The sequence below is a fragment of the Malania oleifera genome, chromosome 8 (assembly GCF_029873635.1).
Source record: "Malania oleifera isolate guangnan ecotype guangnan chromosome 8, ASM2987363v1, whole genome shotgun sequence".
NCBI classification, from domain to species: domain Eukaryota; kingdom Viridiplantae; phylum Streptophyta; class Magnoliopsida; order Santalales; family Ximeniaceae; genus Malania; species Malania oleifera.
In genome coordinates this window covers 76,715,411-76,730,064 of record NC_080424.1, presented here as the reverse complement: position 1 = coordinate 76,730,064, position 14,654 = coordinate 76,715,411, and the positions used below count along the sequence as shown (strand labels likewise).

The window sequence follows — 14,654 nt, the reverse complement described above, 5'->3', positions numbered from 1 at the left end:
ACAAAGAGAACAGATATCAAGAGAAAGTGCCATTGAAGGTCTCCTACTCTACAACAGACTGTGGTGTTAACTTAACTAAGAACAACCAACCAAATAAAAGCCTTCATCTTAGAGGGAACACATTGGCCTTCCAAATAATTTTAAAGTGTGGAAATAAAATATTGGCATTAATCAAGCAATCAAAAAAGGATTTGCAAGAATAAACCCCCAAAGAGTCTAAAGACCAAGAACGACTATCTGCCCTAAAGGGAGGACAGCAATTGCCCAATAACATCAAGAAGAAAGACAACTCCTCCCCCTCCCTATCATTAAAAGTTTCTCAGAAATGGAAATCCCAGGAAAACGAATGACCTTCAAAAATAAAAAATGAAGGAAATAACCTCATTACGTCCCAAACTCAAATGATAAAGACAAGGAAAAGAATTTGACAAAGCAAAATTACACACTCAGATGTCTTTCCAAAAACTTCTTTGAGAGCCATTACCCAAGACAAAATTTGTATGAGGAACTAAGAGGGGATAGACATGAGAAATACACCTCTTTCCGATAAACATCTAATTCCTAAATTGGCATCCCAACCATTCACATGCAATCCAAACTTACTTGTAATCCTCTAAGGGAAGCCGCCTTAACCATTTAGTCAAACGAGCAGTGTTTTTAGACACCAACTTACTAAGACTGAAACCACCCTCCAACCTAAACCAAACAATCTCCCAATTACAAGATCCCTCTTATCCCCAACCCTAGACCAAAGAAAATCTGGCATGAACTTCTCAATCTTTTTGGCTATCCCCACCGAAATCCTAAAAACAAACAAATAATAAAGAGGGATACTAGCAAGACAAATATGAATAAGAGTAATGCAACCCTATAGAGAAAGTAACGCACCTTTCCACCCATCCAAACACTTAGAAACTCTTTCCACCGTTGGATCCCAAAAAACCATAGGTTTAGGATATCGCCTAAAAAGACACCTAGATAAGACAAGGGCCAATCTAGTAGACCACAACTGCTAACGAATGCAACTCTCTAGACCTACTAGATGTTAAATTGACAACCATTGTACCACTCTTTCCCATATTAATTTAAAGCCCATAAACCTTCTCAAAATTTTAAAGAAGAGTAAATGTTCAAAAAAGAATCTCTATGTTCACGAATGAAGAACATAGTGTCATTAGCAAACTAAAGAAAGGACACATAAAACCCCTCCCTACTGACTTCCAATCGTCGACACTCTAAACCACAATTCAGGTTCTCAATTCATGATAACCAAAAAGAAAGCATTAGACAAGCAACCCTTCATCCAAAACCTCCATCTCTCCCCAAACCCTTTTCTATCCAACACCTTATCCAAAAAATTCCAACTAACCTTAATTAGAACATAATCACACTTTAACCCTAAATAATAAAAAATACAAACAAAACAAAGTTTAACACATGCATCCCAATTTCCTAAATCTACAACCAAGTTATGTACGTCAAATAGGTGGCTGAATCTATAGTTGTAGTACTCTGTCATGCAATCTCTAATGAACACTTTAGAACTCCAATATTTATTTATTTGAATATTTGAATAAGAAGTGCTCCTGACTGCTCAAGGACAAGTAGCAAAAAAAAACAATTGTTCTTATATGACATTCAAAACGAAAATTACATCCCACTCAAACTTTTATAAACAACCCTACCGTAACTTTTCCTCAAACCATAGCATATATGATAGGATCAACCCACATAGATAAGCCTCTTTACCCCTCATAAAGACCAAGGGATGACGTAAAAGAGAGTGAAGATAGCAGATTTTGCCAATGGGGACGTTTTCTCCTTTAACAGGCGTAGATGGAAATGGGAAACATGACATGAAAAAACTTTGTGCTACAAAAACAACTGACTTAATGGTCTATTCCTCACCCAATTGGAACAATAAGACCCTCACCGTTCTTTTTTACTTTTTGAAACTATCTTTCATACAATGAAACTCAATTTTGTTGTCTAAATACTAAAGGTGAACCCCCCAATACTTTTCCAAGCTTCAAAAGAGTAGCACTTTTTAGGCATGAAGGCATATTTTTTGCCAAATAATAAACCACATTTTTCAAGCTTTAAAATTATAACCTCCAAACAAAATTTTCAATGTAAACCACTAAATCGAGGACCAAGCATCTGAAAAAGCTTCCTATTTCAACAATTTCACGACTTCATAACAAACCTTAGAAGAAAAAATGGAACAACACCGATTAGATTGTGCGTCATACAACACGTTTTGGGTAACAAAATATTTCCAACAACATTCAATTCCAGAAAAAAGTTATCATGTTGAAATTCTGAGACAGCTCAGCTGCCAGCCCACTATTGATTTCTCTTGCCAAAAGATGGGAAAGGATTCAAGGGAGGTTCCTATGGGGAGCTTGGGGCAAAATTCAACATCCACTAGTCAAATGAGGCATGGTGAAAAAGACAATTTGAACAAGAGGCTTAGGTTTAAAGTCCCTTCACATCTTCAGTAAAGCGCTTTTTGAGAAATGGTTGTGCAGATTCTTGATTGAGAAAGATCATCTTTGGCAGGAAATCATTGTCATGAAATATGGACTTGGACACAATGAGTGCATCTCCTGGCCTAGCATAGGACCACGTGGCATAGGGGTGTGGATATACATTAGGGAAAGTTGGAATGACTTTTTCTCCTTTATTAGATTCCACCTAGGGAATGCTAACAACATATATTTTTGGCATGATGTGTGGAGTAATCTAGAGGCGCTTAATGTCTCATTTATAGCCATCTACAACATGGTTGGTGATAAAGATGCCTGCATAGGCCAACACCTTCAAACATCAAACAAGGGGTTTTTCAGGAACATCCCCTTTCATTAAAGTGCAGAAGATCAAGAACTCCACCAGTTCATCGCTTCCTATAGTTATCTTTACATGATCCAGTTTCAAAACACTCTTGACCTTCTTGTTTACTCCTTGGAGGAAGGCAGTCTTCACTATTAGATCCTTCTATAGGAAACTTTTTCTCTAGGAGTCGAACAACATTCACTTCCCTTGGTCTCAAATATGGAAGACAGCTGCCCTTACAAATGTTGCCTTTTTTACCTAGGAAGCAACATATGGTAAGATCTTGACCCTAGACAACTTGCAAAAAAGGGGGGTTCTCCATCACCAACTGACCAACAGATGCGCCCTTAGCATGGCTGAGGCAGATTTAGTAAACCACATCCTCCTCCATTGCCCCTATACCATAAATCTTTGGAATGTGGCTCTGACTCTAATCGGACAACAGAAGGTTACAGCTAGATCTATTGGAGGGGAGCTCTGGGCCTAGAGAGGGATTCAGGCAACAAAGAAAAAGAGGAAAGCCTTGTCTCTCATTTCTCTTGCAATTTTCTAATGTGTTTGGAAATAGAGGAACAAAAGAGCATTTAAAAATTCAATCACAACGCTTCAGTTCAGCAAAGAGCTGTGGTTTACTGCAGTTACTAGTTGGCATAGTGGACTTGTAACAAATGAGTTCAATGTAATTTTTCATTTTTGTGACACCATTCAAGGTGGTTTATTTCCTGTGCTTCGGGTTGCCATCCCCTTTGATGCCCTCTTAATATATACTATCTTAACAGATCAAAGAAAATGTTTTCGGTAGCCTAATATGGAAAATTGGTGACCCTTTGCAGAATATTTTGCGATGGTCTAACCAATGAACCCTATGTTGCTTGAGCTGAATAGATTCTGTAACCCAATTTTTTGGTACACAAGGATGGAATGAAATGGAATGGAATTGGTCTTTATATTTTTATATGTTCATCATTCAATTTCATTCCCAACTCATTCCGTTCCAGCGTACCAACAAGTAAAACTAGTAAATTCAGCATACAATGTATGCTCTTATCAGCAATATAGCTTTGCATCGTCTCTCCCATAAAAGATCCTCTATTAACAGTAAGAGAGCATTAATATGCTTGAAAGCATCATTATTTGAATAGTGAGTCTCATCAACTTTCTATGGTGTAGTTTTCTATGTGGTTTCAAATTAGACAATAACTGCACACAACACAAAATTAATAGACAAATCATAAATGAAATGTGAAAACGGAAACAAGAAGAATCAAATTTGCACCACCATCAGAATCAGGGAGCTGCGATGAAGAATTATCTCCTTCTATGTCCCTATTCAGTGCAGCTGTGAAGGCCTCAACATCTGCGCCAGAATGCATAGTTTCGTCCTACACACATAAAAAAGAAGTTGCAGCACCAGAAGTTTCGTTGAAATTTTTAATAAAATAAAAGGAGGGGTTGGGGGAGCGAAAGAGAGAATGAGAACCTCATCCTCTTCAAGGAGCTTCATGATTGAAGGGTCCATTACAATGTTTATGAGACTGATTAGGGCTGGCAGCTGAAATAACAGACAATCTGCTTTAGATCTGTGTTCCTGGAAAAATAAAATGTAAATAATAAACTGAAGTGGAACAATGACAGGAAAGGTGAAGGATTATTTCACAAATTTGCAAATTAAAGAACAGCGTTCCATGTCTGTTTGGTAATGTTGTTAATTTCACCCTTTTGTTTTGTCTACAAATGTTTCTACCACATTCCCATTTTTTTGAAAAATATTTTCCCATTAAAAGTTTCTTGCAGAATGAGCGATTTTTTTCTCTTTACAATACCCCACGCCGGATTCAAACCCACAATCTTTCTGCTATTGCATAACCGCTATCCATTTGAATAATATGCCAAAACAATTCGTCAAATCTATTTTCTAGCTTTCAATTACAGTGATCGACATTTATTAAAAACATTTTCTGCAAGCAGGAAAGCTACAATAATCTCTTAATAAAGTACTAACACATTTTCTTTTAAACCACAATTATAACATCTCAAAAGTCATGATTTAGCAATACGACATAACATTCATAACGCTATTTTTTAAACAAATTTTTAAATATGTGTGCACACACATACACATACCAATCCGAATGCCGAGATACGAGCCCTAGAGAGATAAATCGAGCCCTAGAGGACGCACGCACCTGGAATGAAGCTGGGCGAGGGTTTTGTGGCCGTCCAACGGAGAGAGTTGCAGAGATGAATAGCGCAAGTATGGAGTACAGAGCTTAGCAAAATAAAATTATGGAGTTTCTGCGCTTAGCCCAAAAAACAGTATGGAGTTCGCCGCTGGGGTAGAGGCGGGGAAGGCTCTGATCGGGCTGCCAGGATAGCGACATATCCCGGGAACAAAGTATTTGACGCACGGACCCATTTGCCTTCCAAAAAATGAACAATGAGATGTATGTATCAATTATTTTTATTTATTTATTGGATTAGTATACGTACACTATCTTCCATATTTTTATTTTTTTAAGATATTGTAAGGAAAATTGAGATAATATAGAAATATATATATTCAAATTCTGAATGTAAACTAATATTTTTTTCAAAAAAATAGTAGCAAGAATTAAGATAATGGAAATTTTAATAATGAAATTCTAAATAAATTATAACATTCTTATATTTCAAGATAGATAATGTGGTCAAAAAAAAAGGAGAAGAGTCTAAAATTAGTTTCATTTTAATTTTTCAACAAATTACAAAATAAAAATTATATTTTTTATTTTTACAATATTTGTATGAAATAAATAAATAAGAATAAATAGTTTTGATAGAGATGTTTATTAGCCAAGTTGGGCTTAAAATTCTAACTAAACTGGTCTTATGGTTTGACGAGAAGTTAATAATGATGTGGTTTGAATCTACTTGAGTATCCTTGAATATTGGATGGTTTGGTTCAAATTAAAATTTAATTTGTTTAAAAGCGAAGTAGAAAAGAAAAAAAAATCTTGCAAATCAATGAATATATTTAAATTTTTTCCAATGTTACATTAAAAAACAATATTTAAACTAGTGTCATTGAAGTTAAATATATTAAATTAATAAAATTCTTATTTAAAAAATAACAATATGACTAACACACTAAAAACTTTTCGATTTTCAATTTTACATTTATTCAATAACTTAAACGAAATCGATCATGAAATTATTCCAAATGTTCAAAAAACAGTTGCCACAAAAATAATTCAAGATGAAAGTGGAAACATTAAAATTAATTTTCAGTCATTATTAACAAGAAGTAGGAGCATTGATCATCTTCAAAACAGTCAATTGACTTAGGAAGAAAAAATATTTCAAGCTTATATACATATACAGAATCAAATAAAAATCTCAAACTTAAAGGAGTTGATTTTGGTCCAGAGATCCCTCAAGGATATTATCAAGAAGTATCTGAACCAACCTCTCCAACAGAATCTCAAATTTTAACGGAAGATCAAAGAGAAATTTTAAAAGAAGAACATCAAATAAAAAATCTCATGATAATCGACAAAGCTTTCGAGCCAAATATGGAAAAAATTAGAAGAGATTACAAACATGAACTTAACAAAGAAAATAGAGAAAAAAATTTTAAAAACTATAATGAAGAAGAAAGGGAAAAATTAAAGCTGCATGGTTTAAAGAAATGCATAGATTAAAAAGAGATATTCCATTTGTTAACTATGTCAAACAAAGGCAATCTGTAAATGTTATAAATGATAAAAAGAAAAATTGGAAATTAGTAGATAACAATTATGTGTCAACAACACATCCTCCTGCAAGTTTTTTCAAAATTCAATTTGAAGGATTAGAGGTAATTGCCTCACCTTTCAAATAAACTAAAGGAAACTCAGAAGTTGATCAATTAATCAGCCAAAATAACTATACAAATCAGATGCTCAGGACAATGGCATGCCAATGAACAAGAATAGAAAATCATTTAGAATACCTTTCTGAAATCAAAGAAAATAGTACTTATGAAATTGGAGAATCCAGTAAAACAAAACCCAAATTAGATAACCCAATACCTATTAACACTTTAGATAAAAGTCTAAAGGATTTCAAATTTCAAAAAAAAAAATGAATTACTTACTCAAAAATTAGACAAACTTATCAATAAAACTACAAACTTAAAAATCAATATGTTAACAAAAGATGAAGCCATTAATGTTTTAGAATCTAACTTTCAAGACAATGAAGATTTTGAAATCAATAAAATCAGAAATTGGAAAAATCAAAGTCAAAGAACTAATTACAAAAAGCCAACACCTCCAAGCCTCTTATTTGAAAAATCAAATGATATGTTATCCCATAAAATATTTCAAGGAAATGAAATTCATGAATGGAGAATTGATGGTTTAATAGAACATCAAATTCATGCATTATTACATCAAATGTCAGTCGCAGCCACAGCCTTTAGACTACATTCCCAAAGAGTTAGTGAAAGCCAAATAGTTGCCTTAATAACTCATGGTTTTGTTGGAACTCTCAAAGAATGGTGGGATCATTATCTCACTCCTCATAAAATAGATCAAATAATGGAAGCAAAAAAGGTCAAAGAAGAAAATGGAATTCAAACTCAAGAAAGCAATGCTGTCGCAACACTTATTTGGTCAATCTTTAGGCAATTCATAGGAGACTCAACTAGTCAACACGAAAAGAGTAGTGTTATACTCTTGAACCTTACATGTCCAAAATTATCAGATTTTCAATGGTATGAATATATTTTTATTGCAAAAATAATGAGTAGAACAAATGGAAGATGTGGCTTTTGGAAAAAAATTCATAAGTGGATACCAAAATTATTTGCTCAAAGAGTTAGAAATCAAGTCAAAGAAACTTTAAGATCAAATTATGAATCAATTACCTATTGTCAAATTGTTTGTGTTATAAATCATAAAGGACTCAAACTCCGTAATGAATTAAAAATTCAATCTCAAATGAAAAGCGAGCTTAAAAGAACTAAAGGAGAACTTGGTGATTTATGTGCCCAATATGGCTATGAAAGAATCAAAGCACCTTCAAAGAAACATCATAAAAAACATATGCATAAAAAATATAAACCATCAAAAAGATATTATGAGAAAAACGATAAAGATTATTACAAGAAAAGAAAGAAAATAAAATATGAAAAACCTTCAAAATCTCAAAATAAGGAAAAATATCAAACTTGAGAAAAGAATCAAAAAACCTGTTTCAAATGTGGAAAGAAAGGTCATTATGCGAGATATTGTAGGGTCAAACCAGAAATCAAAGAATTAAACATTGAAGAAAAACTCAAAAAACAAATGCTAAATCTGATAATAAGTAGTGAATCAGAAAATTCCGAAGAAACTTCATTATCAGAAACAGACAATGAATTGATCAATGAAATTCAAACAAGTTCAAGGTCAGAAACTTAAAGCAGCTCCGAAGAATCCTATCAAGAAGACATTGAATTTTGTTCATGTAACAAATGTTCCAAATCAATTAATGTAATCTCAAAAGAAAATGAAATCATTTTTGAAATGATTGAACACATCAATGATCCAAAAATAAAAATAAATACTTAACACATCAATGATCCAAAAATAAAAATAAATACTTACATCAATTAAAAAAGAATTTAGAAAAAGACAAGACTCCAAAAATAAATAAAGGATTTGATATCAATGAAATTATTAATAGATACAGAGATATAGAATTCAAGACAAGTATTGAACCAAATATTCAAGACTTACAAAGGGAAATAAATCAAACCAAGGAAGAAATTAGATTGTTAAAAGAACAGAATGAAAAATTTAAGAATAATATGTATCAATTACAAACAAGAATTGATAAAATTGATACAAAAGGAAAATCAAAAGTTGAAGAAATTATAGATCCAAATGAAGAATTCCAATATAATCCTAAGGAAGAAGCATTCCTTGGATTCCTATCAAGAATCAATATTCATAAATGGTATTCAGAAATTAAGATTGTAATTAACAAATCATTTATCCTTGAAGCTCGTGCTCTTTTAGACACAAGAGCGGATATGAACTGTATTCAAGGCCTCATACCAACTTACTACTACGAAAAAGCAAAGATGCAATTATATAGTGCGACAAATTCAACTTTAAAAATTCAATACAAGATTTCAGACGTTCATGTGTGTAAACAAGACATCTGCCTCAAAACAACGTTCGTACTTGTAAAAAATATGCAACAAGAAATCATATTAGGAACCCCATTTTTTACAATGATTTACCTTTTAAAGTTGATGAAATTGGGATTCATACTTCAATTGGTGGACAAAATATTTCATTCGAATTCATAAATAAAATGCAAGAAAAAGAAGTTAATATGCTCAAAGACTTAGCAGTTAGTAGGGTCAATCTTATTCATAATAAGAGAGCATATAAAATCCTTAACCAAAGAAATTCATCATAAAAGGATAGAAGAAAAAATTCAAGATCCAGAAATCAAAAATCAAATTCATTTATTCAAAGACAAACTTGAAAAAGAAGTCTGTTCAAATCTTCCAAATGTCTTTTGGAATAGAAAAAAAACATTCTGTCAAATTACCTTATACAAAAGACTTTACAGAAGACAAAATACCTACTAAAGCAAGGCATATTCAAATGAACAAAGAACTACTTGAATACTGGAAAAAAGAGATTCAAGAATTACTTAACAAAGGATTAATTCGAAAAAGTAAATCTCCTTGGAGTTGTGCTGCCTTCTATGCTCAAAATCAAGTTGAAATAGAAAGAGGTGCTCCAAGGCTTGTTATTAACTACAAACCATTAAATAAAGCTTTATAATGGATTAGATATCCAATACCTAACAAGAGGAATTTACTCAATAGATCAAATACAGTGTCAATATATTCAAAGTTTGATATCAGGATTTTGGCAAATACAAATTGCAAAAGAAGATAAACATAAAACAACATTTATAGTATCATTCGGACACTATGAATGGAACGTAATGTCGTTTGGTTTAAAAAATACACCCTCAGAATTTCAAAATATTATGAATGAAATTTTCAATGATTATTCAAAATTCATTATTGTATACATTGACGATGTCCTTGTATACTTTGAATCCATAAGTCAACATTTTAAGCATCTCAACATTTTTTATAATATTGTTAAAAGAAATGGGCTAGATGTCTCCCAACCAAAAATCAAGTTGTTTCAAACCAATATTAGGTTTTTAGGACATCAAATTTATCAAAATAAAATCACTCTCATCCAAAGATCTTTAAAATTTGCAGACAAATTTCCAAATGAAATCAAAAATAAAAATCAACTACAAAGATTTTTAGGATGCCTCAATTATGTCGTTGACTTTATTCCAAATATTAGAATTTTAATCAAACCATTATTCAAAAGAATTAGAAAGAATCCTCCAATTTGGACAGATGAAAGTACTCAAATTGTCATTAAAGTCAAAACGTCAAAACTTTTCCTTACCTTAATCTTCCAGACCCTAAGGCTTTCATGATAGTCGAAACCGATGCCTCTAATGTTGGATTTGGAGGTATTCTCAAACAAAAAAATGATTCTAAAGAAACCCTAGTCAACTTCCACTCAGGAGCCTGGTCAGGACCTCAAGTTAACTATTCCACCATCAAAAAAGAAATTTTATCAATTGTTTTATGCATTCAAAAATTTCAAGACGATTTATTTAACAAAGAGTTTTTACTCAGAATTGAATGTGCCAGTGCCAAAAATATTATAACAGCTAAAGACCTTTACTCAAAACCTCAAGATTCAAAAGTTCAAGCATCCCAACCATCTAGTTCAAAGGCCCATCAAACTCAAATTCCTATTCACAATAGGTTCAACCCTCTTTCAAGGCCCCAAACTATTCAAACCCCTTCATTCAAGCAAGTCATGGAAAGTCAGGCCCAGTCTTCTGAGGCCCAAGTTCAAAAGGTCCCTGTTACTAAAGGATATTATTCAAAAGGCTTCAAAGATCTCTTCCTCATTGAACCTGAATGGGAAGACTCCACTCCCTTCGATGTCATCAAAAACTATTTATTTTCTAGATGCCATTTTGACACCCCGGATCCATTAAAGAATAGAAAGTTTTATGAACAAATTCTTGTTGAATCCAATTCGGTTGTAATCGATCATAATTACGACCTTCAGGATTCTTCAAAAATTATTTTTTCAAAACTCAAGATTTTCAAAATCATTTCTCCTTCTGAATGGGGAACCCATCCAAGAAATTCAAGAAAATTTAAAGGAAATTTTATTCCTCAAACTTATGACTACAAAGATTACATTGACGCTTGGTAAAATGTACTCTTCCTTTGAAACTATTCTCATCCTTGGTTCATGCACTTTGATTAAAAGATCTGTAAATCCTTTCCAAATTGGTTCATAAAGTGGTTTAAAATTTTTGGTCCTAAAAAAGAAATTTTTCCAGAAATAAATTCAGAACGATCTTGAATTATTTCAAAAGAACTTCATTCTTCCTCAGGATCAATCTCATCCGTTTTTCAAACTACTACAATTTTGTTCAAATTTTGGTCAGAGCTTAGCAAAATAAAATTATGGAGTTTCTGCGCTTAACCAAAAACACAGTATGGAGTTCGCCACTAGGGTAGAGGCGGGGAAGTTGATTGGGCTGGCAGGATAGCGATATATCCCGGGAATTAAGTATTTGACGCACGGACCCGTTTGCCTTCCAAAAAATAAACAATAAGAGAAATAGGACTCTATAGTTGTATGTATCAATTATTTTTATTTATTTATTGGATTAGTATACGTACACTATCTTCCATAATTTTATTTTTTTAAGATATTGTAAGGAAAATTGAGATAATATAGAAATATATATATTCAAATTTGGAATGTAAACTAATATTTTTTCAAAAAAATAGTAGGAAGAATTAAGATAATGAAAATTTTAATAATGAAATTATAAATAAATTATAACATTCTCATATTTCAAGATAGATAATGTGGTAAAAAAAAAAAGGAGAAGAGTTTAAAATTAGTTAGGAATGTGTAGTTTCATTTTAATTTTTCAACAAATTACAAAAAAAATCTATATTTTTTATTTTTACAATATTTGTATGAAATAAATGAATAAGAATAAATAGTTTTGATAGAGATGTTTATTAGACAAGTTGGGCTTAAAATTCTAACTAAACTAATCTTGTGGTTTGATGAGAAGTCAATAATGATGTGGTTTGAATCAACTTGAGTGTCCTTGAATATTGGATGGTTTGGTTCAAATTAAAATTTAATTTGTTTAAAAGCGAAGTAGAAAAGAAAAAAAAATCACGCAGACCAATGAATATATGTTAAATTTTTTCCAATGTTACATTAAAAACAATATTTAAACTAGTGTCATTGAAGTTAAATATATTAAATTAATAAAATTCTTATTTAAAAAATAACAATATGACTAACACACTAAAAACTTTTCGATTTTCAATTTTACATTTATAATACAATATAAAGAAGTTTTCGAAACTAATAAAAATATATTATGTCTATTTTTTGACATGCATATGTTGGATCAAAATTCAATTATGGGCATATATGTGAAACAATTATATGTTGTAGACTGTCTAATAAGGAAATGCCCTATTTAAAAGTGATCGGTTATTTTGGATTATAATAGACTTTAATGTATTTGAAACAGTTGCGGACCTTTAATGTGTGGATACTTTAATGATTATTTTCATTTATTATGATGGGCGAAAACGAAAATACACATATATGTCCAATGATTATATATATAGTGGTTGTGCTCCCTGAATCACATGGACGGATATATAATTTCTCTTTTGTCATCCCATCGCCAAAGGAGAATACAGAAAACACAGAAGGAATTCTCCGGACATTACATGTTGATCTAGAAGGCCATATGCACGGCTCGACACATCTTTGAACACTATGGATTCCATATTCAGTTTAATGTTCTTGATGATTTGACATGACTGATTCTAGCATGATGATGGTTCTCTCACTTAAGGAAATACTCTTTAAGTTCTTACAAGTGGTATCAAAGCAGCTTCATGTTGAATCATTAGGAAATAGTTTCTTAATTTTGGGTTGATTTGAATAAATCTTTGTTTTTTTTTTTTAAATCTGGAAATTCGGATCCAAAATAATAATAATAACTTTTTTGGAAATTTTGTTTTTTATGGAGATCGTGAGATATTTAGTTGTAGTTTAAATCTAGTTATTATATTTTTGAAATAAAGATTTGGTTTGAATTTTTTGTTTTATCTTTTAGTAAATTCGAATCAAATTAAAATTAAGGCCCAACAGTTTTTAAAGGAAGGATGGTCAAAGGATGGAAGTTATAAAATAAATTCAAATATGGGTATTTTTAAGGACATATATATGTATATATATGTTTTGAAATGAAGTTGATTAAAACAACAAGTCGCCAAAGTGACCACTCCTGTGGCAATCAATTTTGTTTTAAAATATAAACGGTTTGTGTGCGTGTAATGTATGTAAAAATTGATCGGCTCAATGGAAGATAAATTTTTTGACAAAATTGCATCTGCACATGTGGTAATAAATGCGTGATAATTTTTCGGTCTATTTAACATGTGAATAATAATTCGGCGCAAAGGAAGATTTATTATTTGACATATTCTTATTATCGTCATTTGATTACTACACCAAGATATCACTTACAAATTAATATATTTGTCCAAAAATAAAATATTAATGGAGTACACGATATCTTAAGATGGGAATTACCTGTTTTTGAATTTAATTTTGGTTTAGGATTTATGTGAGCTTGTTTTAATTTTTATGGTTGTTTGTTATTCTCTGTTCAGTTATGACTCTTACTAATTTACATCCAACATCAATTATATTCTTATGCTAAATGACTCGAACTTTAAGTCATGGAAAGAGAACTTTTAATTGTTTTCGGAGTCATGGATCTTGACCTTGCGTTAAGGATTGATTCTTCCCCACCTATTACGAACAAAACTACCTCTGATGAGAAAAGGGACTTTAAAAGGTGGGAGAAATTAAATCGCATGTGTATGATGATCATGAAGAGAGCCATTCCAGAAGCATTTAGGGGCACTATGTTAGATAAAATAACTACAACTAAAGATTTTCTTGCCGATATTGAAAAGAGGTTTGTCAAGAATGAAAAGTCTAAAATTAGTACACTCTTGACAAGCCTAATTTCAATGAGGTATAAGGATAACGGTAACATTAGGGAGTACATTTTAGAGCTATTTCATCTTACTTCTAAGTTGAAAGCACTTAAACTTGAACTCTCTGAGGACTTGTTAGTGCATTTGGTATTATTATCCCTTCCGGCACAGTTTAGCCAGTTTAAGGTGAGCTATAACTGTCAGAAAGAGACCTGGTCTCTGAATGAGCTTATCTCACACTGTATACAAGGAGAGGAAAGACTTAAGTAAGATAAGGCAGAGTGTGCTTACCCAGCCTCGACCTTCAAGTAAAAAGGGAAGGAGATGAAGAAGGGTAAGACTGCTACAGATACAACACCTCAAAAGAAACAGGAAAAGAAACCTACTGAACAGGAAGGTACATGTTGTTTCTTCTATGGAGCTAAAGGGCATAGGAAGAAGTAATGCACCAACTATCACGCCTGGCGTGCTAAGAAAGGTATGCTTCTTAATTTGGTTTGTTCTGAGGATAATTTAATTTCGGTACCTAAACACAATTGGTGGATAGATTCTGGTGCAACCACTCACATCAGTGTGTCTATGCAGGGTTGCCTGAATTGCCGAAAGCCAAATGATGCTGAAAGATACTTCTATGTGGGAGATGGAAAGACAGTTCAAGTTGAGGCAATATGACTATTTAGAT

The 14,654-nt window shown here is 32.1% G+C and overlaps 2 protein-coding genes across 9 annotated transcripts in view; one reads left to right on the top strand and one right to left on the bottom strand.

Moving 5' to 3' along the window:
• LOC131161591 (transcription initiation factor TFIID subunit 4b) overlaps window positions 1-5,279 on the bottom strand; it is a 49,888-nt gene extending 44,609 nt beyond the window's left edge. Inside the window, exons 1-3 of one of the 8 annotated variants that reach the window (XM_058117441.1) lie at window positions 5,022-5,279; window positions 4,316-4,423; window positions 4,112-4,217 (exon numbers count right to left, since the gene is read on the bottom strand). In XM_058117441.1, the coding sequence (XP_057973424.1) occupies window positions 4,112-4,217; window positions 4,316-4,354 (145 nt within the window). In that variant the 5' untranslated portion in view covers window positions 4,355-4,423; window positions 5,022-5,279. Of the gene's footprint in view, window positions 1-4,111; window positions 4,218-4,315; window positions 4,424-4,959 lie in introns of all 8 variants that reach the window. The other 7 variants (XM_058117444.1, XM_058117447.1, XM_058117443.1 and 4 more) reach the window with 7 other exon arrangements.
• Window positions 5,280-13,741: 8,462 nt separating this feature from the next.
• LOC131162741 (uncharacterized) lies at window positions 13,742-14,644 on the top strand. Its single transcript, XM_058119347.1, has 2 exons — window positions 13,742-14,158; window positions 14,558-14,644. The coding sequence occupies exons 1-2, from the start codon at window positions 13,742-13,744 to the stop codon at window positions 14,642-14,644; spliced, it is 504 nt and encodes a 167-aa protein (XP_057975330.1).
• Window positions 14,645-14,654: the final 10 nt, after the last annotated feature.

Coding starts and splice junctions, on each gene's coding strand:
- LOC131162741 (XM_058119347.1), top strand. CDS start 13,742: ATGGATCTTGACCTTGCGTTAAGGATTGATTCTTCCCCACCTATTACG. Junction 14,159..14,557: donor CACAGTTTAGCCAGTTTAAG/GTGAGCTATAAC, acceptor GTGTCTATGCAG/GGTTGCCTGAATTGCCGAAA.